The sequence below is a fragment of the Anas platyrhynchos genome, chromosome 8 (genome assembly GCF_047663525.1).
Source record: "Anas platyrhynchos isolate ZD024472 breed Pekin duck chromosome 8, IASCAAS_PekinDuck_T2T, whole genome shotgun sequence".
Lineage (NCBI taxonomy): Eukaryota > Metazoa > Chordata > Aves > Anseriformes > Anatidae > Anas > Anas platyrhynchos.
In genome coordinates this window covers 33,454,985-33,478,264 of record NC_092594.1, presented here as the reverse complement: position 1 = coordinate 33,478,264, position 23,280 = coordinate 33,454,985, and the positions used below count along the sequence as shown (strand labels likewise).

At 38.0% G+C, this 23,280-nt stretch overlaps 2 protein-coding genes across 6 annotated transcripts in view; one reads left to right on the top strand and one right to left on the bottom strand.

The window, feature by feature from the left end:
• TUT4 (terminal uridylyl transferase 4) overlaps positions 1-20,310 on the top strand; it is a 46,349-nt gene extending 26,039 nt beyond the window's left edge. For 3 of the 5 annotated variants that reach the window (XM_038183194.2, XM_038183195.2, XM_038183193.2), the window contains 18 exons: positions 1,181-1,920; positions 2,360-2,510; positions 2,931-3,017; positions 4,441-4,544; positions 4,917-4,974; positions 5,069-5,172; positions 5,781-5,870; positions 6,369-6,482; positions 7,589-7,666; positions 8,024-8,201; positions 8,477-8,524; positions 8,619-8,701; positions 9,180-9,295; positions 9,642-9,802; positions 10,728-10,825; positions 13,271-13,796; positions 16,375-16,548; positions 17,585-18,130. In XM_038183194.2, coding sequence (XP_038039122.1) covers positions 1,181-1,920; positions 2,360-2,510; positions 2,931-3,017; positions 4,441-4,544; positions 4,917-4,974; positions 5,069-5,172; positions 5,781-5,870; positions 6,369-6,482; positions 7,589-7,666; positions 8,024-8,201; positions 8,477-8,524; positions 8,619-8,701; positions 9,180-9,295; positions 9,642-9,802; positions 10,728-10,825; positions 13,271-13,796; positions 16,375-16,548; positions 17,585-17,676 — 3,002 coding nt within the window. In that variant the 3' untranslated portion in view covers positions 17,677-18,130. Of the gene's footprint in view, positions 1-1,180; positions 1,921-2,359; positions 2,511-2,930; positions 3,018-4,440; positions 4,545-4,916; positions 4,975-5,068; positions 5,173-5,780; positions 5,871-6,368; positions 6,483-7,588; positions 7,667-8,023; positions 8,202-8,476; positions 8,525-8,618; positions 8,702-9,179; positions 9,296-9,641; positions 9,803-10,727; positions 10,826-13,270; positions 13,797-16,374; positions 16,549-17,584; positions 18,731-20,072 lie in introns of those variants that run through there. The other 2 variants (XR_011811180.1, XM_038183196.2) reach the window with 2 other exon arrangements.
• On the bottom strand, positions 19,161-23,274 carry PRPF38A (pre-mRNA processing factor 38A). Its single transcript, XM_027463410.3, has 10 exons — positions 23,139-23,274; positions 22,875-23,034; positions 22,247-22,368; positions 21,659-21,744; positions 21,377-21,487; positions 20,839-20,951; positions 20,296-20,322; positions 20,125-20,222; positions 19,747-19,795; positions 19,161-19,495 (listed from the first exon to the last, which is right to left on the bottom strand). Exons 1-10 carry the CDS (start codon positions 23,266-23,268, stop codon positions 19,453-19,455), a joined length of 939 nt encoding a protein of 312 aa, XP_027319211.1. The 5' UTR covers positions 23,269-23,274; the 3' UTR covers positions 19,161-19,452.
• Between the last annotated feature and the right edge of the window lie 6 nt (positions 23,275-23,280).

The following is a 23,280-nucleotide window of genomic DNA, read 5'->3' as shown; positions in this document are numbered from 1 at the left end:
AGTCACAGAGCAATACATGGCATTCTGAATTGGCCTTAAGAATACAAGAATTGGGGATGTGAGGAAGGCTAAGAAACCATTTAAGGTGATATTTTTATGAAAGCATGAGTAATGAATTTTGGACACAGTTGATACAGATATGTTGATGAATTGTGTTTTCTGTAACACATATGAGGTGAGAGAGGGGTAAGGATAAATAGGTCAAGGAGAATCATACAGGTAAAGAATAAGTTACTAAAGGAATATTGAAGGACCAGTCAGTAAGGTTTTCCTTCTCCTTACTTTTCCTTCTCATTCAGGTAATGAATTGTTGAGGTGTATGTCAAGTAGAGGATCTTGAAATCACTCACATGGCTTTCTTTTCCCAATTCTTTTCTTCCCAATACTTTCCTTCGATCAGTTTTAGCTAGAAAGCTTTAAAATTAGACTAGTATGTAGTCAGTGTGAGGGAAACCAAAACCTGTAAGATGAAAAGACAAATTCTTGAGAAAGAAAGATTGTATTCAGCTTCTGTTGCGTGTGTTTTTTGTGTGTGTGCAGTAGTGTCTTTGTTTTTTTAATGTAAAATTTGTAACTGAAATTATGAAGTGAGTAACAGAATCTCAATTTGATTCTGTCTTCCAAGGGAAACGTAGAGCAACTATGTAAGTGCTCTTTTTACTTGGAAAAAATGTTTGATCTAGAAATTGCTAGGAAGGACTAAGAATGAAACCTGGTGCGATTAGTTCACGTCATACTTATAACCATAACATTACTCTTAGATAAATTAATTTTGTACTGGAAATGCAAATCCTTCTTTAATGAAGCAAAATGTGCAGTCAGACTTACAAAGGCAAAATAAGTGGACGTTTATTTGCATTTCTAGCTTAGAAGTTCACCATGATATAGTGGCATAATGTACCTGTGTTTTTTCCTTTTAAAACTAACTCTATTCAGGGTAGCTTATGTTAGCTGGCCATTTGTGGCCACACGTGTTGTTTTGTATGGAGGAAATCCAAGAAGCCTTATGGGCCCTACATTGTCTAAGTGTATCCAAATGCGGTTCTGGATTATGTTATAAGAATCTTTCACTTTGAACTACTGTATCATAATTTAAGTGTTTTAACTACTTTAGTCTGGATTAGCTATTTGAAATGCAGCAATTAAAGATTGCTAATGAAATTATTGTTTTTCTTCCTAGATCCTTTTGCACTAAAAAGGAATGTTGCACGAAGTCTAAATAGCCAGATGGTATTTGAGTACATCCTGGAGCGATTTAGGACAGCGTATAAATATTTTGCGTGTCCACAAAGTAAAGATGGGATTAAATCCAAGCCAGATACCAGAAAGAAAGAAAAAGGGAAAATTAATAAGAAATCCACAAGATCTGAAGAATCTGTTGCCAACTGTTGCCTTCCACAAGGGAAAAAAGTTGTAGATAAACAAAATACAGGAAGTGGATGTAACATACCAGAGAATGATCTTGAATGTAATGAAATGGTAGAATGTGTAGCCAAAAAATATACTTCCAAGAACAGAGACTCTTTGCTACTTACAACGTTGGATTCTAGTTATGATGAAGACAAAGAAACAGCTTTATCCCTTATTTCTAACGAATGCTGTGAATTAAAGCAAAAATCACTTAAAGAGAGGGATGATCTAGAAATTTCAGAAGCTTGTCTAACTGAAGGTGAGCTAAGCCACCATTGTAACTGCAGTGAACATCAGTCCTATGACACAAATTCTAGTAATGAATTTTCTGATGCTGAAAGTAGACAGAATTTGGTAACAGAGTCTTCTCAGAATCAGTGCACTGGCACACCAGCTACCTCGCACAACTGCAAAGCAATGGTGGAAGCTCATGATCTCAAAGATGAAGGCAGACTCTCTACGGAAGAAATGCATTATGTATTTGATAAGTTTATTTTAACTTCAGGAAAGGTAAGTGGCTTATTTAAGCTGTGCTGGTATGAGTGGGCTGGTATTCTCAAATAACTAAAATTAAGGGTGGATGGGTAATGGGATTTTCTGTCTGTTGTTCCAGTCTGTTATGAATGGTAGCTCTGGCATTTTTAGAGTACCTGTTACTCAGGACTGAAAACCACTGAACATCTACATCATTTATACTAGGCAGTCTGTTGCCCCCATATTATGCACAGCTTTTTGATTTCCACATCTACTTTCTTGTAGAATTTTCAGGTGCTCTTATGCACTGTGAGAAATAAATGCAGCCTGTTGAGACGTGCTCATGTTCTTTGTAGATGCTCTGCTGTTCAGATGTTAAATATTCTTGGTTGCATAATTTAAATGCAAATGCTGGATCTGCTGAACAATTTTATAAGGAAAATGGTATTTGTGTTTTTTTATTTTTTTTGGTAAGCCTCCAACTATAGTATGCAGCATCTGCAAACGGGATGGACATTCCAAAAATGACTGCCCAGAGGATTTTAAGAAAATTGATCTAAAACCACTACCACCATTGACAGACAGGTTTCGAGAAATACTTGATATCGTCTGTAAGAGATGTTTTGGTAAGTTGAACCGTGATATGTGATATGAAAAAAAAAATTATAGGGTTAAAACGCTCATTCTAGTACATTCAATGAGAAGAAGTTCTGCTAGGTTAGTTACTAAGAAGTTGATGGTGTTCTCAGAAAACTTGTCTCTGGGCAGAACTAGATCTTGTGTTTGTCAATTTGTACGTCATCTTGTGGGAAAATCCCCTTTTGGGTGCAGTGTTTGGCTAATTGCCAAAAGATCAGACATTTGAAAGAAAATCCCAGCAACTGTAATGACATCATAAAAAGAAAGAAAAACATTTTAATTGATATTCAAGGAGAGCAAATGTTTGTTTAAAAATGTATATAATCAGATTATTTTAGTTATCTGAAAAGATTTTTGAGGTAGCAGAATGTCACAGGTTGACTGTGTTTTAACTTGTTTTTATTTAGATGAATTATCTCCTCCTTTATCTGAGCAACAAAACAGAGAACAAATTCTGGCAAGTTTGGAAAGATTTATTCGAAAAGAGTATAATGGTATGTAACTGTAGGTAGTGATTCTTGATACTGCTTTCTCCACTGAAATTGTCCAGTGTGAAGTTTTAATTCACCTCATTAACGCTCATTGTCCATGTTTAAAGCAGTGGCATCTGGTTTTAACTCTGCATGTAAACCTATCTTGTAGTCTTCTAAAGCAAACATCCATCCTGTGCCATTCCATGGGAGAGTCTCCAGAGTGTAGGAAAAGCTGCAAGAGTGATAATGCAGATACAGAACTATTGCAGTCAGGACAAAAAAAGCAAAAGACTGAATGGGTCCTGGCCAGCTGGGTTTCATGTTATCTGAGTTGTGGGCCAAGTACTTTAGTTGCCAAGTCACCAGTGTTCGAGTGTCTTGGAAACCTTAGTTTATATCTTCATGTCCCTTTTATAAAATAGGAAGAAGTATCATATTGTAGTGATGGAATCAAGGCATGGAGATGAGAATTGACCTTTTTGGAGATGCTATAAAATAGTGCTAGAGGCAGGTACCAAACACAGGTCTCCTGAATTCCAGTCCATTGCTTTACACAGAAGGCCGTTCATTTTGCTGTAGCTGGCCAGTGATCAAGGAACTGTGAATTACACTTCTGTCTGCTGGCTGTGCCCTCCGCTTATTGGCAGCAGCTGACGATTGAGACCTGTTACAGAGCCTTGAAATACTTTAAGATTTCAGATTCCATTAAAGGTTTAGGGCTCCAGTTTAGCAGCAAAATGTATTTTAAGAAGAAATTGCTTTGTCTTGGCTACGTAACTTTCTTTTCCTTTACAAGAATGGAAATGCATTACAATATTTTGTTTCAAACAAAAATGTGTGTTGTATATAAAACCATTTTGAAATACTGCTCTGTAAAGTATTATTATTCTTACATTGTTCAAGAAGATAAAAGCAATGTTATGGCTATAGAAACTTAATGAGGGCAAACTTACATAGTTACGGGAACAATATGCAACATAGATCCAGTAATATTTTTGGTTCCATTTATATTTTAAGTGCCTTAACCCCACAGACAAAGCAGAGCTATTTTGAGTTTTACTGGTGTCTGGGTTTGCATGTTGATTTATTTAAAAAAGGAAAGTGCAATTGCATATTAAAAAATAAAAAATAAAAAATAAAAATAAATTACCGCACTTAAGGATGACATTTAAATGGCTAGTGACACTGTAACACACCTCACTCAAAAACTGCATGTTTTTTCTTCCTACCTCAATTTCTATAAATCAGTTCAAATAGTATGCTTCTTCCATTATCAAATACGAATTGTTAGAAATGATGTTGTAAGCTTGTCTAAAACTCATTTTTATGTGCACCCAGACATCTCAAGTAAGCAGTATTCCATGGTAAGCATGGAATTTTACTGTTAAACTGCAAAAGAACTCTGTTTTACTTTATTTGATTTTTGATCTACTTTTTTGATCAGACAAAGCCAGACTTTGCTTGTTTGGCTCTTCAAAAAATGGATTTGGATTTCGGGACAGTGATCTAGATATCTGCATGACATTGGAAGGGCATGAAAATGCGGAGGTAAGAACTCCTGAAGTTGGTGTGTTTTACTGTTTAAATTCAAGAACTTTATAAGGTTTTTCATTCAGTTTGGATTTCTGTGCACAGAGCAGGTAGGATTTTGCTAGTAGCACACTGGCTTGTTTTACTCCACACAACTGAAGCAAGATAAGATACAGCTTAGTTTACTTAGTGCTCAGTAGATAGACATTCAGAGCACCGTAAATGTCCACACAGAGAGTATGAGCCACAAGTTTACATAAATGGCTTATAGATTATTTCTTTTTTGTACGTAGACTTTTCCTATACAAAATACATGTTTGATGGTAAGTGTGCTTGTTGGGACAGAATCCATGTTTAAACATCTGAAGCTGTGATATTTATTTTCCCTAGAAATTGAACTGTAAGGAAATAATAGAAGGTTTGGCAAAAGTTCTCAAGAAGCATCCAGGTACGTGTTTTAAAGTATTGTCTGTTTTATACTTACTTTTACTATATACGTAGTTAATAGAAATGTTTTATGTACTAAAGTGTTGCCTCTCCAGGTTTGAGAAACATCTTGCCTATAACAACAGCCAAAGTGCCTATAGTAAAATTTGAACATAGACGGAGTGGCTTAGAAGGGGATATCAGTTTATACAATACACTGGTAAGCATCTGTTTGTTTGCCTTTGTGTTCAAGAAAACTTTTTAATTTGTTGCAACTCTTTCAAATAATCATCTGAGGGAGTAATTTTGAGACTGGAATTACAGTGTTTGTGTGTGTTCCTTTTTTTTCCTACATTATTTAAATAGTAGCCACACCCTAATCCCAAAGAAAGTAGCGTGATGGCATATCAGTATCATGATACAGCATTTTTGTGAATGCTTCCAAAAAGCTGTTAGTCAGTGGCCTTTCTGCCATCATGAATAGTACATCTCATCCCAGCTTACGCCTAGTACAATGAACTGCACTATTTCTTATGTAATGGGCTCACATTCTCCTATGAAAATTGAATTAGTCGGATTTGATCCAGTTGTGAGTCATCTTACAGACTTAGTTTTTTTGGTGGTGTTTTCCACAGTTGTTGTTAATGATGTCCTGATTTCACCTTTCAGTCATGTTTGTGCAGGAAATGTTGCATGAATATTGCAGAATAGCTGTGTGTGTTTTTTATCCTCCAATTGTATTCTGCATTTCCTGTGCTTCAACTGCAGACTACACTACAGTAAACCGTAAATTACATTGAAAAACCTGTTTAATTTTGTTTTTTTCAGGCACAGCATAATACAAGAATGCTGGCTACATATGCAGCTATTGATCCTAGAGTGCAGTATCTGGGCTATACAATGAAAGTTTTTGCAAAGGTAATATTAAAAGGTTATACTTATTTGTACGCATGTATTTGTGTTTTCTGATACAACCACTAAGTTTATCTTTCCTTTACAGTTGCTATTAAGCAAGATAGCAGAATGCTATTGATATGAAGACTCACACTTTCTTAAGCTGACTATACTCCATCTGATTATGTGTGTCAGAATCAAGTTCTAATCTCAGAATTCAATTGTCCATTTCCATGAAAGACAGTAATGTTCCTAGCATGTATTCCAGCACGTTATAAACCAAAAATATTTTGTCTATTAGAAGGGTTTCTGTTTTTATGTCGGTCTAATTGGGTTCTAGGCTTGCCAGATGATGCTTGATTAAAACGCCTTTTATTTTTCATGTTTCATAGACCAATTTTTAGTTATGAAATAAATGTGTTCTTTATTACTGGTGGGATTGTGTTTGCTCACTGTCATAGTTATTACTCTTGAATAATGTAATGTAAATTCAATACTTTATTTAAAATGTATTTTTTTCAGCGCTGTGACATTGGTGATGCATCCCGTGGTAGTCTGTCTTCATATGCCTATATCCTTATGGTTTTGTACTTCCTACAACAGAGAAATCCACCAGTTATTCCAGTTCTTCAGGAGGTAGGTTTACAGAAAAATAGTCTAGGAAAATAAATGCACTGTAGCTTCAAGCCAGACCTGAGAAATCTGTGTGTTTTAGGGTTAGAGGGATGAATGAAATGCAAGGTACTTCCTCATTAACAAGCTTCTAACTCTCACACGGTTTTAGTGGGTAAAGCTTAACAGGTAAGTCGCAACAGAACCAGGAATCTGTTAGATTTAAATTCTGCTGTTAAGTTTACTTTGGGATTTTGGCTTTAGGATGATATTTACATAATAAGCAGGCTTGAACAAAAAATAGGCAGGTGAGGGAGGGAAGGGAATTGTAATAATAAGGTTGTGGCAGATGCTCATGAGATGCAAGTCTATCAATTACTGTCAAACTTTTTTTTTTTAAAATGTTCAATTATTCATCTATAACAGAGTTCATTTTCTGTTTTGATAAGGTAAGGGGGGAAAAAAGGGGTAACGATTGCTTTGGTACAACTTTAAAGGTACTGTTTGGCATGTGCCTGGCAACTTTATTTAAGAAAATAACATTCTGTACCTTCTTTGTGTAAGTGAAGGAATATACTTAGTTAGCTATCTGCCTCTCCCTGGATACGCTGTAACTGTTGAGCACTTCTGAAAATTACCACTCTTGGACTTTCTACTTGCCTGCTTACAAGAAGAAAATTGGTTTAAACACAGCAGTTGAGATTCTGACTTTCTTGGTGATACTTCAGTAGCGGTTGGGGGTTGTTATTTTATTGCTACCTCTGAGAGTACATTTAAATAACAGTGGAATTTCCCCTTGGCTTTGCTAAAGCCGATGTAATAGAAATCTCATAAAGTCTACTTACAGATTTTGCGGGCAAGAGGGATGTCGGAATCTTGATGAGGTTATTTAGTCACGTTTTCTTAGTTGTAAGGAACCATTAAAAATAAAATATCCAAGGACTTTAAGAGAGAGATAGCAAAAATACAAAAAGATTCCCAAGTCCTTTACCAATTGGAAATACTGCCCATATAACAAGTAATAGCTAAAATTAAAAGATTTCTATTTTTGTGCAGTTTCTTAACAACTGCAGGTCCTCTATGGTGACTTTGAATTAGAGTGGTAACTGTGTCCCTTTCTATTTTGGCAGATATTTGATGGAAAACAGATTCCACAGAGAATGGTGGATGGATGGAATGCCTTTTTCTTTGATGACATGGAAGAATTGGTAATATTCTAATTCCAGAAGAGTAACTAAAGCTTGAAGATTGTTTTTATGAGAAAGTGATATATTTTTAACAGTGCAGTTCACAAAAGAGTAGTTAAAATTCTGTATCCATATTATTACAACTTACCACGTTAACTCTATTTTGCTGAAAGGAGGGTCTACCTTTTATATACATATAAAAAATATATGTAATGTTAAATAATAACATCAGCCCGATCCAGGATTGCTTTTAACTATAGTGACTTGTTAGTTGCACCTTACGGTGGCCTGTCCATGGTAGACAACGAGGTGGTTTGAGAGTAGGAAAAGTGTTTTTTTAATACTGTACCTGTATAAATTGTCTTCAATTGCATGTAGAAGAAGCGTCTGCCTTCTCTTGGGAAGAACACTGAATCACTTGGAGAACTCTGGCTAGGGTTGCTGCGGTTCTACACTGAAGAATTTGACTTCAAGGAATATGTGATCAGCATCCGGCAGAAGAAGCTGTTAACTACATTTGAGAAACAGTGGACATCCAAATGTATTGCTATCGAAGGTACTTGTTGAATTTTGATTCCATTAATGAAGGAGTGATGTATGCTGTTGTTTTGGGATCTGTTCTCATTGTTGCACAGGATCTTTATGTAAGTAAACTACCATCAATGTTTAAAAATAAAAAATTGCAAGTCCTACAGCTTACTAAGTGAGGTTGGACTCCAGACTTTTAATTATACATCTTTAAAGTGCTGTTAATAAAAATTAGGTTAATAAAAGTTATGCTGCATTACATTTTTTCAACTCAGATTTGTTTTTCCCCCTTTTTTTACACAGATCCTTTTGACTTGAATCATAATCTTGGTGCTGGAGTCTCTAGGAAAAGTAAGCTATTAATTTCTTCTAATCATTAACAGCTACTGTTTTCTAAAGTGTTGTGCCTTTTCTGTTTCCTAATAATTTTATCTTTCTTCAATAGTGACCAATTTCATAATGAAGGCATTTATCAATGGGAGGAAATTATTTGGTACCCCGTTCTACCCAACTGTTGGAAGAGAAGCTGTAAGTTTTCATAGTTTTTAGGTTTTTTTTTTTAACTTTCCTCGGACCACTAAAATGATGTGTCCAGAGAAAATCTCTTGTATGTATTTATCGATTTTATCAACTTAATCTGTGTAATTATGCATTGCCTCTATAAAATGTACTGCTTAGTATTGGGCTTCTGTGGTATAAAATTCACAGGAGTAGTTGGGTGGTGGATGGGTATTCGTGGCAGTTTGGCGAGGAGTAAGCTTATTTTGGTGTTTTGTTTTGTTGTCTTTTCACTGTATGGCATTAAGTATTGCAGAAAACAGCAAAATCAGCTTTAAAACCCAGAAACAGCTTTAAGAGCTTTTGTAGCTATTTGTGTAGCTAAAAAAACCCAACAGACTCACAAGATGTGAACAAAAGAAGAGGCAAGCTTTCTGTTATTCTTTCATTTATCAGTCTTTTTAAGTGACTGGTTTATACATTGTATCTGTCTGATGCATTTTGATAGGAATACTTTTTTGACTCGAAAGTGCTGACAGATGGGGAATTGGCACCCAATGACAGATGTTGTCGTGTCTGTGGAAAAATTGGTCACTACATGAAAGACTGTCCAAAGAGGAGGAGGTAAGTAATACATAAAGCTAACGTTTTAAAAGTTAAAATTTGAGATTGTGATCTGTTCTTCACAAAAACTGCTGCCACAGTGCAGCCACACAGACTCTCTCTCAAATTGTATGTACAGCTCATAAAACGGTACTAATATTCAATAATCCTAGAGCCCTTGTGTTGAAGAAGACCTTTGCCTCTTGTCTTGGTTCCTGATCACTAATAATTTTCTGGTATTCCTGAAGTACTTACATGTTGGTACAGCTGTTGGTTATGTAACAGCTTCCTTTGCACAATCTAACAACTCAACGGACATTTTTCTTTGTGGTTTTTATAATAGTGCTAATAAAAAATTATCATTCAGGTTGAAGAAAAAAGAGAATGAGAAAGATGATGAAAAAGAAGTGAAAGAAGAAGATAGAGAAACGAGAGAGAAGAGGTGTTTCATCTGTGGAGATGTGGGTCATGTTAGACGAGATTGTCCTGAATTCAAGCAAACCCGACAGAGAAATAGTAGTGTGCCAGGTATGGAAAGCTTTTGTTCTTAGTATTGTCTGAAAGTTCTGACATCCCTTCTTTCTAGGTTTCTATTCAGACCTGGTAATTAACTTGTGAACTGCAACTAATGTTTTCAGTCATTGCAAATACAGCTTTTAGATTAAGTGGTGCTTTTCTTCAAGAGAAGTAATACCTTTGTATGGGTGGTAAAAACATACTCAGCAGTAAGTGTAGCCTTCAGAGTCTTGCATTATTTGACTTCCGCTCTCAGTGGGTGCATTTAGAAGTAGTAATCATAGTAATAATTGAATGCATTTCCTTTTCTAAGTGTTTCTTAAATGTTAGCTAACCCTCTATCATCTGTGAGAAGTAAGTAAATGTATTTTAGCAAAAAATCAGCGGTCTTAAGCATCACTTCTAAAAGCATACAGATCCATTAAGAAACTAAATCCAGTTTTGAAATTATTTTTGGTATTTAGAGACAAGTCTAACTGCAAACCCATTCAAATTATGTCCTTCGGGGTCCATGGTACTTGAAAAGTAGGGAAAGACATGATAAATGAACTGTGGAGAGAACCTTGCTGCTTCTGTATCCTGATATCTCCTTTTTTCCTCTTTGGCAACAGCAGAAACTTTTGGTCAATGTTGTTTGAAATCCCACTACTCAGCAATAGCGTGGAAACCTGTGTAAAGGAGCACTCCCACCAGTTAGCAAAGTGAACCTTGTTCATGCTAGGATTTGTATTACACAGAATTAGATTTTGGCTTTAGCTGGTGTCAGCTGTTACCAGTAGATGGAAAGTTTTCCCCTTAAAGGCAGGAGAGGTTAAAGTGATTTACCTACACTGTGTCACATGAGACTTACAGTGTCACTGACTCCCAGTTCTGTGTTCATACTGTAATCCATAACCTTGTGGTTTTTATTTAATTTTTTTTGTTGTTCCTTGATTAGGCACCCAGTTGGTCCGAAGCATGGTAAATTCACAGCTAGTGACTGTAAGCCAGCAGCAAGTGGAACGACCCTTGCGTACTAGACAGTCATCAGAATGTGTAAGTTCCTATTAGCTACAGTATCATAGTAAGCTTTAGCAAACCAGCAACCTGGGCTGCACTAGGAATAGGTTTGCCCAGATTTTTTGAACAGATTCTGGACTTTATAATGACAACGTTGCACTCTATATTGCCAGTTAATGAAACTTTGATTTATAAAGCAGTGTCTCTTTGAGACTGTTCATGGTCTTTCAATATGAAAACTGTATAGTCACATTTCATAGGAGATCTCAATTCTGAAAGGTCAGCTTCACTATTTGTCAAATTTAAGTTAGGGTGGGTTTTGAAGTCTTGTGCTTAGTTATTCTGGCAACATTCTGGAATCACAAAGGGAAGTAAAGCTCAGCTTATTGTTAATGTGCTAGAGATCTAGGTTCGTGACTGTCACGATTCTCTGGTTTAAAAAGAGAACTGTCTGAGGGGACTGCCATGAACAGACTGGGAACATGAGTGAATCATTGCTCAATTCAGATGTTATACAGGGAAATAGTCTGCCAGCATGAACTAGAAGCGCAAACAGGACAGTGGGGGAATGTTTGGTAGTTTTCTCGGAACTTGTTCAAGTGTATATAGAAGCAGATAAGATGTGTTTAACTTGCTCCGAAGTGTGATAGATAGCAGAGGGTATTTGAGTAAATACAGCTGTTAACATTTAATGTTATTGAAGTATAGAATACAGTGGAAACTTAGTAATTTTAAGCTAGTAGCATGAGAAACTTGTGCCTGCTCATGAAGCTGGCAAGTAAGCAAATGTAGTAATTGGGGCTGCTGATTCCTAATGCTCTTTGTTCAGTTTACTACTTGAGGTGTAAAGTATTTCATAACTGATGAGGCATTTATTGGAGTGTTTGCTCCAGTAACAGACCTTATAACATCATTTAAGTAGGGACTGATACAGTCCTAACCTAAATGAAGGAGTATCTCTGGAGCCTTCTATTTCTGCTTGGGAAATTGAAGCTAGACATGCGGGTACTCACGTAGACACATCAGACGCAGTAGGTCCAGTGTATGTGCACAGTCTTGTGTCATCTGGATGTCTTGGACTCAGTGCATGTGTTACATGGCTGTCATTTGGCTGGGATTTCTTGGAGAATGTGTGCTTAGGGTTGTTTGAGGATAGGAAGGGGGAATGCTAGTGGATCAAGAGGGAAAGAAAATAGAAAATAGGGCTGCAGAAGCAGACGTGGAGGCTGGAGCCTAACATTCCTCCTCTCCTGTTGCTGGCATGTCCAATACATGCTTGTGATAATTTAATATTTGCAAGAAGGCTCTTCCTTGTTTGATGATAGAAAGGTACAGGAGGCACTACAACAGAAACAGGTGGAAGAGCAGCAGGGAGCAATGCCAGCTTCTTGGCTTCAGCTTTGCTTAGGCAAAGACACAGCATGCTGCTCAATGTAACGCACTGAATGGCTGGCGTGGGGAAGTGCTGTAGACCTACTGGTTACTGAAGAAAAGTAACTGCCAATTTAAACAGGAGAGCAGTCATGGGTAGTGACAAGCTGCTGAGACCTTTAACTTCAGATGTTTGACAGCAGCTGACTTGGAGCTTAGCTGTCTGCTGTAGTCTGTGGAGGGAAGCAAGCACCTCTAGGGGAAGATGGAAATCTGAGAATCAGATAATCATCTCTGACCTAGGCAGACATCTCACATATGAATCTCTCTTTGGAGGTACCTTTCTCATGCCATCACTGTCTCATCTGAGTGTTTAAAAACAAATTACATTAATACCAGTAATAAATTTCTGCAGATAAGCTGGGGTACTTCTTTCCCTGTCAACTGAGTTCTTGAAGTGCTTCTCTGTTTAGCTGTAACACCAAACAGATGAAGTAGGCTTATGCCTGTTTCTGTTGCTGGTGAAAGGGAAAACTTTGTAAGAGCTCTGTAAATGCTGCAATACCAGCTGTTTCTGTTCCTTCAGCCACGACATGACATCAGGATATAGAGATTGAAACTGAGCCTTAGGAGGTTCAATTTCTTGTTTAACAGGTTATATAACAACTAAAGAAATATTTGAAACTTATTTTTCAATCACTTACAAAACTATCTGTAGTAATAAGAACAACGTTGTTTATAACTAAGTTACCTCTTTAATGAGGTTCTGGGCTGTAAATAAACAGTGTAGGGAAGGCACTGATGAAAAAATCAGAAACAGATGTGTGAGGAGTCTAATGAAGAGCTTGTGGGTAATGTTTGCTTAAAATGATGATTTTGGTGGTGGGATGGGCCATGTTGGCAGGCCAAGTCATCTGCTGGGGAAAAAGAATGTCAGCTGAACTGCTTTTATTTAAACCACCAGGATGTCGGACTTAGTAGTTGGGGTGTTGCTGGGGAGTGCTCTGCCTTTTTTATAAATAATCTAATAAGTTGGTTGCTTATTAAAGAAAAACACCATTACATAGATAGTGAACTAATCAGAAATACATACTTTTTTTTCCCCTCCAGTCTGATTCGCATCAATCATCTTATTCTCCACAACCTCAACAATTTACACAGAATTCCTCTCAGCCAGCCTCCATTAACCAGACTCAGCCACAACCAATATCCCAGTCTAAGCACGTTCCACAACCACAGCAGGGTGCACAGCCACCCCATCAGGTCCAGCTGCCTTTGTTTAACTTTCCCCAATCTCCCCCAGGTCAGTATTCCACCTTGCATAACCTGGGACTACTTCAGATGCACCATCACCACCAAATTCAGCTTCCTAACACTTCATGGCCTATTCACGGGCCCGTTATTCACTCTGCACCGGGTAACCCTCCTCATTCTACAAATGTTCCATTTTCTATGAGATCTGGCAGCAGCACCACCGCAAATAACCAGAGCAGTGTAAGCTTGAATGATCCCAGTATCATCTTTGCACAGCCTGCTGCCAGGCCCATGGGAATCCCCAGCACTTCTCATGAGGGACACTGGCACAATCCTGTGACTCCAAACTCACTGGTGAACAATGGCACTGTGGGGAATTCAGGTAATTCTTCTCTGTTGTATCAAACCTCTCACACTTTGTGTACAAATGTTAAGTGTTACAGAAACAGCTAACTCTTCCAGTTTGTTTTACATTTAAAAAAAAAAAAAAAAAAAGATGCTTAAGAAACTAAGTCATTACCTTAATTGTCTTAATTTCCTATAATTTTTATAGGAAAAAAAATTACGCAAGTTGGATCTCTGTAAAATTTTAGGCATGGTCCTATCAGCCGTTAATGGCTGTGCAACACATGAGAAAACATGCATTCAACAGAGCAACATTTGAGTAATTGTTTGAGTCTAAAGTACATTTCTGTGAGCATGCTTACAAATGCAGTTTCCATTTATGTTGTTACATAGATTATTAGATGAATGCTGAGATCGCAGCTATGATGTTAACACTGGCAGAATTATGGTTGTGCAAGCTGAGTATTGTCCCCCTGTATTTAGTGCAATATGCGTGGTCTTATGCAGTCATTCCTCTTATAGTTTATCCTGCCTCACTTCCTTAATCTTGATGTTATTTCCTGAGAATACATCATAAATGTTTCCACTGCAACAGGTTGGCAACAGCCTTTTGCCTCGTAAGAATAAAGCCAAGTACACATCTATATTTGAGGCTTAGAAAAATAATATTTGGTAATTAAAGCCCACAGTTTTCTAAGCAACTTAAAATGTGGCAGCCCTTGAACCTGAATTGTTATCTTTTAAAGCATAATAATGGTCTCTTGATTTATTTTAACTCCTCCTATATTTAAATATATATATATGTATATATCCATCATATAACATGCTGATGCAGTTGTTCATCAGAAGAGATGGAAACTGGGGAAATCTCCTGCACAGCCTTTCTCTGCACTAACAGAGTAATTGGCAGCAACAGTTAGATTTTCAGATGTGAGTCAACAGCACTGAATGAGATGCAATGCACCAGTGAGTTTTTCATACATTTGTTGAAGTGCAAGAGATGCATGTTTTTGTTTTTGAAGCTTTGTGGAGAGTGTATTTTAGAGGGTACAGGAACTGCTGCCAGTGTGCTGAGCTTTCAGTGTGCTTTGTCCCTAACCATCCACCACTTCTGATCTTAATTCTCTGTCCAGACACCTCTCTCCTCTATGTCCAGCCCAGCCCTGACTTTTTCTCCAGTACCTTCTTCCAAGCCAACTCTCCTTACTTGGGTAGCTGCTTTCTTGCACACTAGCTCTTTGAATCCTAATTTCTCCTCCGTTTTCCTTCCTCCCTTAACTAGTCCCATTTTTCATCATGTAGTCCAGTCAGTCTCTGTCTTCAGTCTTTTTCCTTCTGCTCTGTTTCATTGTTTGCTTCCACTACTGTCTTGCCTGCACAGCAGGTTTTCCAGATTTCTTGTGCTGTCGGTCTCAGTGCTTTTTCGCCCTCAATCAGCTCCATCTATTTCCAATCTTATTGCACTCCTTTTCCTAGTACTCAGTCGTGCTATTTTTCCTTCTTGTATTTTAATCAGCTTTGTTGCCTTTATGGCTTAGATGCCATAAAGGTGGGGTTGCTGGGTAGGCACACAGTGAAGATGAGCTGTCTGCTCTGTTTGAAGCCTGCTTTCATACTTGCTTGGGACAAGTTGGTAACACTGAGTTCATGGAAAATTTTGCCTTGGCTCACGTAACCTTGAATTGGAATGAGAAACTTTACTTTCTTTTCAGTAGACAATCTGATCAGGAGTAAGATCATTAGAAGTTTCAGATGGGGATGACCTTTTTATTTTTACTCCAAATCCATTCTTCATGTTTTATGGTATAGAAGTTACAATTTTGAAACCTGTAGCTTGCTTCTATTTAATGAAAGTTGTCTAAAAGTTTTCTGATGAATCTGAAAGGGAACTGACTTACTGTTATTTTATTTTTTTTTTAAATGTACATTGATCATATTTCTAAATTAGCAGGCACTGCTGTATCTTACAAAACTGGGAGCTATGAGCAAAAAGAGCAGAGTTAATAGTACAACATTTGGCATAAGCTGTTGTGTGTCTTGCCTCCTTGGATGCTTGATTTCTCATGCTAAGTTCTGCAGTGAAATGAAATAGCTTACAATTTGTGTACTTATCTTTCTCTCTAAAAATGGATTTTAAGTTGGTCCAATGATCTGTATGATCTATGTATTGAGTTTCTTAAGCATACAGGTATTAGTGGGATTTCAGTGTATAGCTTCTGAGAGTTATTTTTTGCAGGATAATAGCTTTCATGTCACACGTCAGTGATAGTGAAGATTTGTGTGGGCTCAGATGTTAATAACGTTGTTCAGAACTTGTATTTTTTGTCACGAGAATGACAGTCTAATTTATTTTTGTGTGAAATTGTAGGTCTCGATTCCACATATTGATTCATCCTGTGTCTTCCCCTCCAATAAAATCCCATTATAGTGAATAATGAATTAATTTAGGTGGTAATTTTTATTATGTATATTAAAAAAAATAAAAAATAATAGCACGTCAGACTAATCACGTTAAGTCCCCTGCAAACTGTTATATGAGATGTAAATTGTATTTGTGACTTACTGTTTAATTATTTCAACTTGCAATGTGCTTTTCCCTTTCAATTGAAAAATAGATCAGGGTTTCCAAGGACAGTTTGGTAAAATGAACCCTCCTTCTGTCCCTTGGGACCATGGGACCCCTACCCATTTTCCTCTCCTCCGAGGAGCGTGGCCTTACAATATGCCTCAGAACTACATGCAGCAGGGAAATGCCAGCTATCCACCGAACAAACCTTTCTACCCTCAAGGTACTAGAACTAGTATATGAATCAACAGCTCATGCAACATGTCTCTTTACTGTCTCAAAGGCTTTAAAAGCCAAGGATCATGTTTCACTTGCCTAGGCTCCCTGGAACCATAGCGAATCCAAGTCAAATCAACACTTCGGCTTCCTGTATGGATGGATGCAAATCTTTGTGGGAGGGAAGGGGCTAAATCCTTCTAAATTTGGAATCAGCTTGTGTTCTGTTGCACTTCCAGCCTTTTTCCTCTTCCACTGCTGGTGTCTCACTGTAGAGCCACCTCTGCTTCGCTAGAGGTTAAGATGATTTGCCCATGAATGTTAAGAATTTGAAGAAAATTTTGTGCTGATTCATTTCATTTGACTTCTGTACATTGCTTGTGGAATGCCTTACAGACGTGAAAGCTTACAACTTACAAGACCGTAGAGTAATTGAGGTTGGAAGGGGCCTCTGGAGGTTATCTGGTCCAACTGCAGTCAAAGCAGTGCTACCTTCAAAGTTGCATCAGGTTCAGTTATTGAGGGAGCATTGAAGAACTGACTTTATCTCAACTCTTTCTAATGCTAGTGAGGTAAAGGTGTTCAGCATCTTGCAGGATTGGGAAAGGCAGTAGGAAAACGACCTTTTTCTCTGCTAAGAGAGAAACCAGGCTGAAATCTTACTTGGAAACTTGCAGTTGCTGTGTTGCTGGGTCACGTTGTGTAAAATGAGATACTGGCACCAAATCCTTTTCTCAAAATCTAATTTGTTGGATGTAGTGAGGTTTCCAATTGAGACCCACATTTAAAAATTGTGAAATTATTTTTGTTAGCTGAGATTGAAATAATGAAACAAAATGATGTATTGATAATTCTGAGGGAGTGTTGGAGATAGCATCCAAGTAATACTGCATTGTCCCATTAAATGGGTTAGCTGTTCAGATAGCACTTGTGTCAGTCTTGTAAATTACTTATTTGCTAAGTAAGATTAATGCATTTAAAGTAGCCAAGCACTGTTAAATGTGTTTAATTTGCTGAAGTAATTGTAATCCATTTTCTTTTAGCTGGTCCACTGATGCAGAGTAACCAGCGGTTCTCGCTTCTGTCTCAAGGACACCCACACTTGAATCTGAATTACATTCAACAGAAAAAGTGAAATTGAAGGGGGTTGTGGGTGGGTGGGGGAGGGGAGGAAAAATTCAGGTTCTGATCTAAAATCTTAATGCAACATGTTTAGATACAAGATTATTTAAGACTGTTTTTAAACTGTATCATTTGTACATAGATACGAACTATAGTTTTTACTAGTATCACAAAACTAAGTGATACAAATTTCATCTATTTTATTACCCTATTTTTAAGGGGAATTGTGTTTTGTTTTATCTTGATAAACTGTAAAGAGAGAGAATTTTTAAAATTAAGTTCTTTATTTTCTATTAGCTGTATTCATACTTTGGTTGCTTCAGACTTTATATATATTGTTCTAAAAAATAAAATTAGAAAGGGATTTCATGTGTTTAAAAATTTGTCACTTCTATTCTTTACAGAACTATGTAGTGCCAAAAAACTTTTTAAAAGAAAAATAAAACTGCAAAAAAAAGGATATAAGACTTTTTCCTCTTCCCTATTTGTATGTATTTGACTGTAATTAGAATAACAAAAACAACTTATATTTAGGTATTAAAGCTAGTCATCTTTCATCTCATTTAAAATGAGACATACAATCAGTGCATGTTTTTCCCTGTGCCATTTGCAGGCTTGTCTTTCTTGTAGAATACTTGATCTGAGGGAAATGTACACCTTTTCTGTTTATACCCTTTCTAAACTAATATGAAAACTATCTTAAAAAAAAAAAAGCTGTACAATGAGGTAACTCTACAACAGACCTTCCATAAAATAATTTGGCTTACTACTTTGTATTGTCAAGACTCATTTGGCAGTATGTGGAAAAAATAAGATAGACAAGTTGGGATGTTTATGTAGCATTCAGCTGATAAAACTGGCTGCCTATGCTCCTGAAGCAAGATTACGAATAAAGGGGTGATACAAACTGGACTTAGCACAACTGTGTTCCTGCCATATGTCATTAAGTGTACTAAGAACTGTAACTTGAGTAAGAACTTGAGTATTTTTCATTTGAAAAACAGGGTTTCACTGAATGCTAATGTTGAGGGATGCTAGAGCTGAGCTATTGTGGGAGAGTGACACAGGTAGGCCATAAATACTCTGTTCAAAGTAGTAGTTTACTGTCTCTAACTGTACTTGTTAACAATGCTTTTCAGGCAAAAACTTTATTTTCTACTTGACACTTTTGAACTGTCTGATACTGGTATCAGAAGTGTATCATTAAACTTACGGATGATTTGTACAAAGGAACGAGTGACAGCTCTGTGTTAAAGAGCAGGTTTAAGTTACCTTTGGCTTTTAGTAAGCATACTGGATTTTCATAGCATCACTTCCTTTTCTGTAATAGAGGGTTACTATATTTTAGGCTGATAGTTCTTCACTGTTCGACCTAAACACATTCTAACTTTAGTAATTTAATGCAGAAGCTGTTAGTCAAAACATCACCTTGATTTGAAAGTAAAGCCAGCTTCAATTAGAAATGTAGAAGTATTACAAAAGAAACCAGAAGACTCCTTTAAAGACAGCTTCCCTTTTATTATTGCTCTTCACTGACTTTTACAGGTCTTGAGAAAAACACTTTAAAAACAATCCTCAACTTCTATCACAAGAGTAAGAAAGTAACTACCTAAAGAGGATCTTTAGCTTTCTTTTAGTTAAAAAACAAAGAAACAAAAACACTTATACAAGAGGAGATGGACTAAAGAAATGAGCTGCTAAAGCAGCCAGTACATATTCAGCTGTCCCGTAAAGCGGATAGGACAGTATTAGACCATACTTCCAGGTCCCCAAATTGCTGGAGTTACCATTATTCATTCCCTCTGCGACTCTTCTTGTGGCTTTTCTTAGATCTGAAACAGAAAACAGTTAAGTTATGTAAAACAATGATTAGTGCTTTGTCATAAGATCAACATGATCTATAGTGGTTCAGTGTTTTCTGCAGTCCAATATGGATAATGACTTTACTATTAACACAGGAGGAGGTACCACATGAAATGCTTTAACACTGTAAGAAGATCTTCAGTTCCCAAGATTCAGTGACACTCGTAAGACCACCTACAACTGTAAAGTCATTCTTAAGAAATACACCAAGAAATATTACCTTTCAGGGGATTTGGAATGACTTCTGTGTCTGTGACTACGGTGGTGCCCTATAAGATTAAAAAAAAAAAAAAGTAACGATTACTTCCATAGACTGTGGAATTCTTTTGTTTTGTCAATGCAATCTGCTTCTGGTGACAGTATTGTAGATAATAGCAGAACTCTAGCTTTAATTAGGCAGTCAAATACCTGAAAAATGCACTCAAGGCAATTTGGTATGTATTGAAGGAGTTCTCCAGCAATGCCTTCATATAACTAATCGCTTTATAAGGTAGATTTACCACTTAAACTAGCTTCTTGATACCATAACATAGATTTTCCTTGCAGTGGATATTCTGATAAAGACATGCCACATTTAATGTGTAAACTACAGAAATACCTGGAGATTTAGATCTTGATCTGTGGCGCCTCTCCCTGGATCTGCTCCGGTGTCGTCTTGGGCTTTTGCTGCGATGCCTCTCCCGGCGTGGCGATGGACTGAGAGAAAAGAATCTCATAAGATAGCCATACTAAAAACACACAAAGAATAAATAATACAATAAAATAATACCTTCTTCTCTTTGGAGAGCGGCTTCGCCTGTAATGGGGGAGAAAGAGTCATTAAAAAAAAACAAAAACAGAACCAGCAGTTTCATTTTGTGCATTCCCCAGCAACAGTACCACAGCTTCCCTTGTACTTTCCCATATTCCTAGTGTTTGTTTGGCCCAATGCCCGAGAGACAGTGCATGCTTCTGGTCTGGCCCATGCAGTGAGCTGAAGAGTTAAGTCATGATTTTTTCTGGCTTACTACCAGCAAGAATAATTGGATTTTCTCTCCAACCTTTGGCTTACGTGTAAACAAGCACTTGGTTCCCCTTACTGTCTTCATTCTATTGTCAGATTTAGCTAACATTGGCCAGCAAGTTCAAGAGTTACTGAAGGACAAGGGAAAGGTACAGACTAACGTTGACTGCAACTGTGTACTACAACTTATTACTTTAGAAAGTGACTAAAGGAATTAGGTGTAGGAGATTCTGCTGAATTGTCACTTGCATGCTTTGCCCTCTGCAGCTTTATAGGTAAAAGTATTGCTCAAAAAGAGCCATGTGTCACCTTCGTGGAGACCTGCTCCGGCTCCGCCTGTATCGCACAGCTGGAGATCTGCGAGGTTTATCAAGGTCCCTGTAGCCTCTTCTGCGGTGGTCAGGAGAGGGTGCTCGCTCCAGCTGGAAGCAGTGGGGAAAAATATTTCTGTAACTGTTGTTTCATTATTTATTTATTTTTTTTTTAAGTCCTGAAGGACTTGTGCTGTACTTCATTTATTTGTTGTTCAGAACTGACTATGATCATCACCATAACTTTCATCATCACCCTCTCCCCTATATACGTAAGGCAACTGACATGAATATATTTAGGTAGCACAGAACAGATCCAGATCTGTGAGTTTCAGCAGACAGGAAAGCTTGACAAAGCACCTTAGAGTCTAAAATATTATCAATGGCAGCTTATATGAAAATCTATCAAGGGAAGAGGTAAGAGCTGTAAACAGCTTTCTGAGGCTTCCCCTCAAACATTTCTCATAGGCCACAAAGCCTGGGGTGATCCATCCAAGCAGCGGTTTAAACAATCCCTCTGCAAATAGGTCACTAACCTTTTCGTCTTCTTCCTCTTCCTCCTCGCTAGATTCTACATCATCCATATCTTCTTCCAAAGCACTAACACGAGGCTCGAGTTGCTCAGCTTCTTCCAGAACATACCGTTTCTAGAAGAAATTACGGCTTTATCTTACATAGCTCAAGAACAAACACCTAAGGAGGCATCTGATGTGCCCGTTGTACATGCCCTAAGGGCCTGAATCACAGCTTCAAGCAACAAGCCAGTAGCTGATACAACTACTAGATCTGATGCAATTAGACCATCCACTTTTCCGAACCTGTAATCGAGGCAGAATGATATCACAGACACGTTCCTCATGGAGTAGTTCATCAATAAATTCATCCACGTGCATCAACTCAAATTCTAGCGGGGGAGAAAGAAGAATTTAAAAGACAAGACTAATGCTAGCTGATAAAGATGAAACGCACCCTCAATGTATATGAGCCTCAACTTCGTTGAGGGTGCTGTACATATAACAGTTTTAAAATCATAATAAGGGAAATCATTAGATCTGTCTTGCAGAAATGGGAAACAATGCATAGGATATACTAGGACTAGTAGTGCTCAGGGCTCACAAGAGTGGTGTCTCTGGTATTTGTGGAACTGAGTTTCAGTGTCCAACAGAAAACACAAGCACGTGAAGAAAGCAAAATAAGCAAGGCAGTTGTTTGTACACATCAAGAAGATCAGCAACAAACTAGCCAAAGAATGAGCACTGGGGAAAGAATGAACATGGGGAAAAATGTTTTCCCCGATTTTAAGCTGTATTACTAAAAGAGAATATTTAACCCTATCATGTTACATTTTTCTAACAAGAGGCAATCTATGAGGCATCAAGAAATCGTAACAGCATAAGGCTGCTTACCCCCATTTCTGTTCTGACTTTTTATTTTTCGATAATCATTGTAGAGCGGTTCAAGATACTTGTAGCAGTCAATAGCTGTGCCTGTCAGCCTCATGTACAACGCACCGAGCATTCGGACGTACCTAAAAGGCAAACCATTCCACTTATTTAAATTGTTTGCACAGTTAGCAGTTTGGGTAAAAGGAATTTCTGAGAGAAATTTCTGAGAGACTTCTGAGGAAAACCAGTACACTATCATAAGTTTCTCTTTCAAGTACTCAAGCAGATACATGTACTCTGTGCAGGTTGTTTATGCATGCAGGAGTTGCTTATCAGTCCCACTGATTAGGGAAACAGAAAGTAGCTGAGTCTGGCTTCATTAATGCACCTCGTTATGCGTACTTCAGGCAGAAATGCCTTAGCACAGACAGCACACACCATAAAGGTGAGCAATGTCAACAACCTACACAACACAGAAAGCAAGCTCTTCAAAAGCAAGATGAAGGCCGTGCACTAGGAAGAATTTTACCACATACAAGAGAAAGCTAAACCTTGTCTGGGGTTTCTCTGGCTGTTTGGGACAGCCGCGTTTTATTCATTACGAGAAGTTACAGACAGAAAAACACCACGAGAGAGTGCACAGGCTTACTTGAAGTCCTCGTTTTTGATGAACTCCACGATGATGTCCTTCTCGGGCTGGATCTGCAGCATCTTCAGCGTCAGGCACAGGAATGGCGTGGGCTTGATGTTCCCGCCGTAGACGCCCCCCACGTACTTCAGCTCCATGGCCTTGTCCACCACCAGCTCGGCTGTGAGGGGAAAAACAGCCCGTCAGGGGGCGAGGGGCGGCTCCTCACAGCCTCTCACAACCCCTCACAGCCCCCTCAGAGCCCCCAGGCCCGCCCCGCCGTACCGGTGAGGCCGAAGCACTCCTCCTTCCAGTACTTGGACTCGTAGATGCGGGTACGGATAATTTTCTCCACCAGGTACTGCGGGTTGGTGCCATGGATGCTATGCGCGTCCTTCACCGTCCGGTTCGCCATGGCCGCCTCAGC

Excerpts from the sequence above, each read along its gene's own strand:
- PRPF38A (XM_027463410.3), bottom strand. The coding sequence starts at position 23,268 with ATGGCGAACCGGACGGTGAAGGACGCGCATAGCATCCATGGCACCAAC. Across the intron at positions 20,952-21,376 it reads AAGAGGAAGAAGACGAAAAG|CTGGAGCGAGCACCCTCTCC; the intron begins GTTAGTGACCTA and ends CACTGCTTCCAG. Across the intron at positions 20,323-20,838 it reads CGGAGCAGGTCTCCACGAAG|GCGAAGCCGCTCTCCAAAGA; the intron begins GTGACACATGGC and ends CCCCCATTACAG.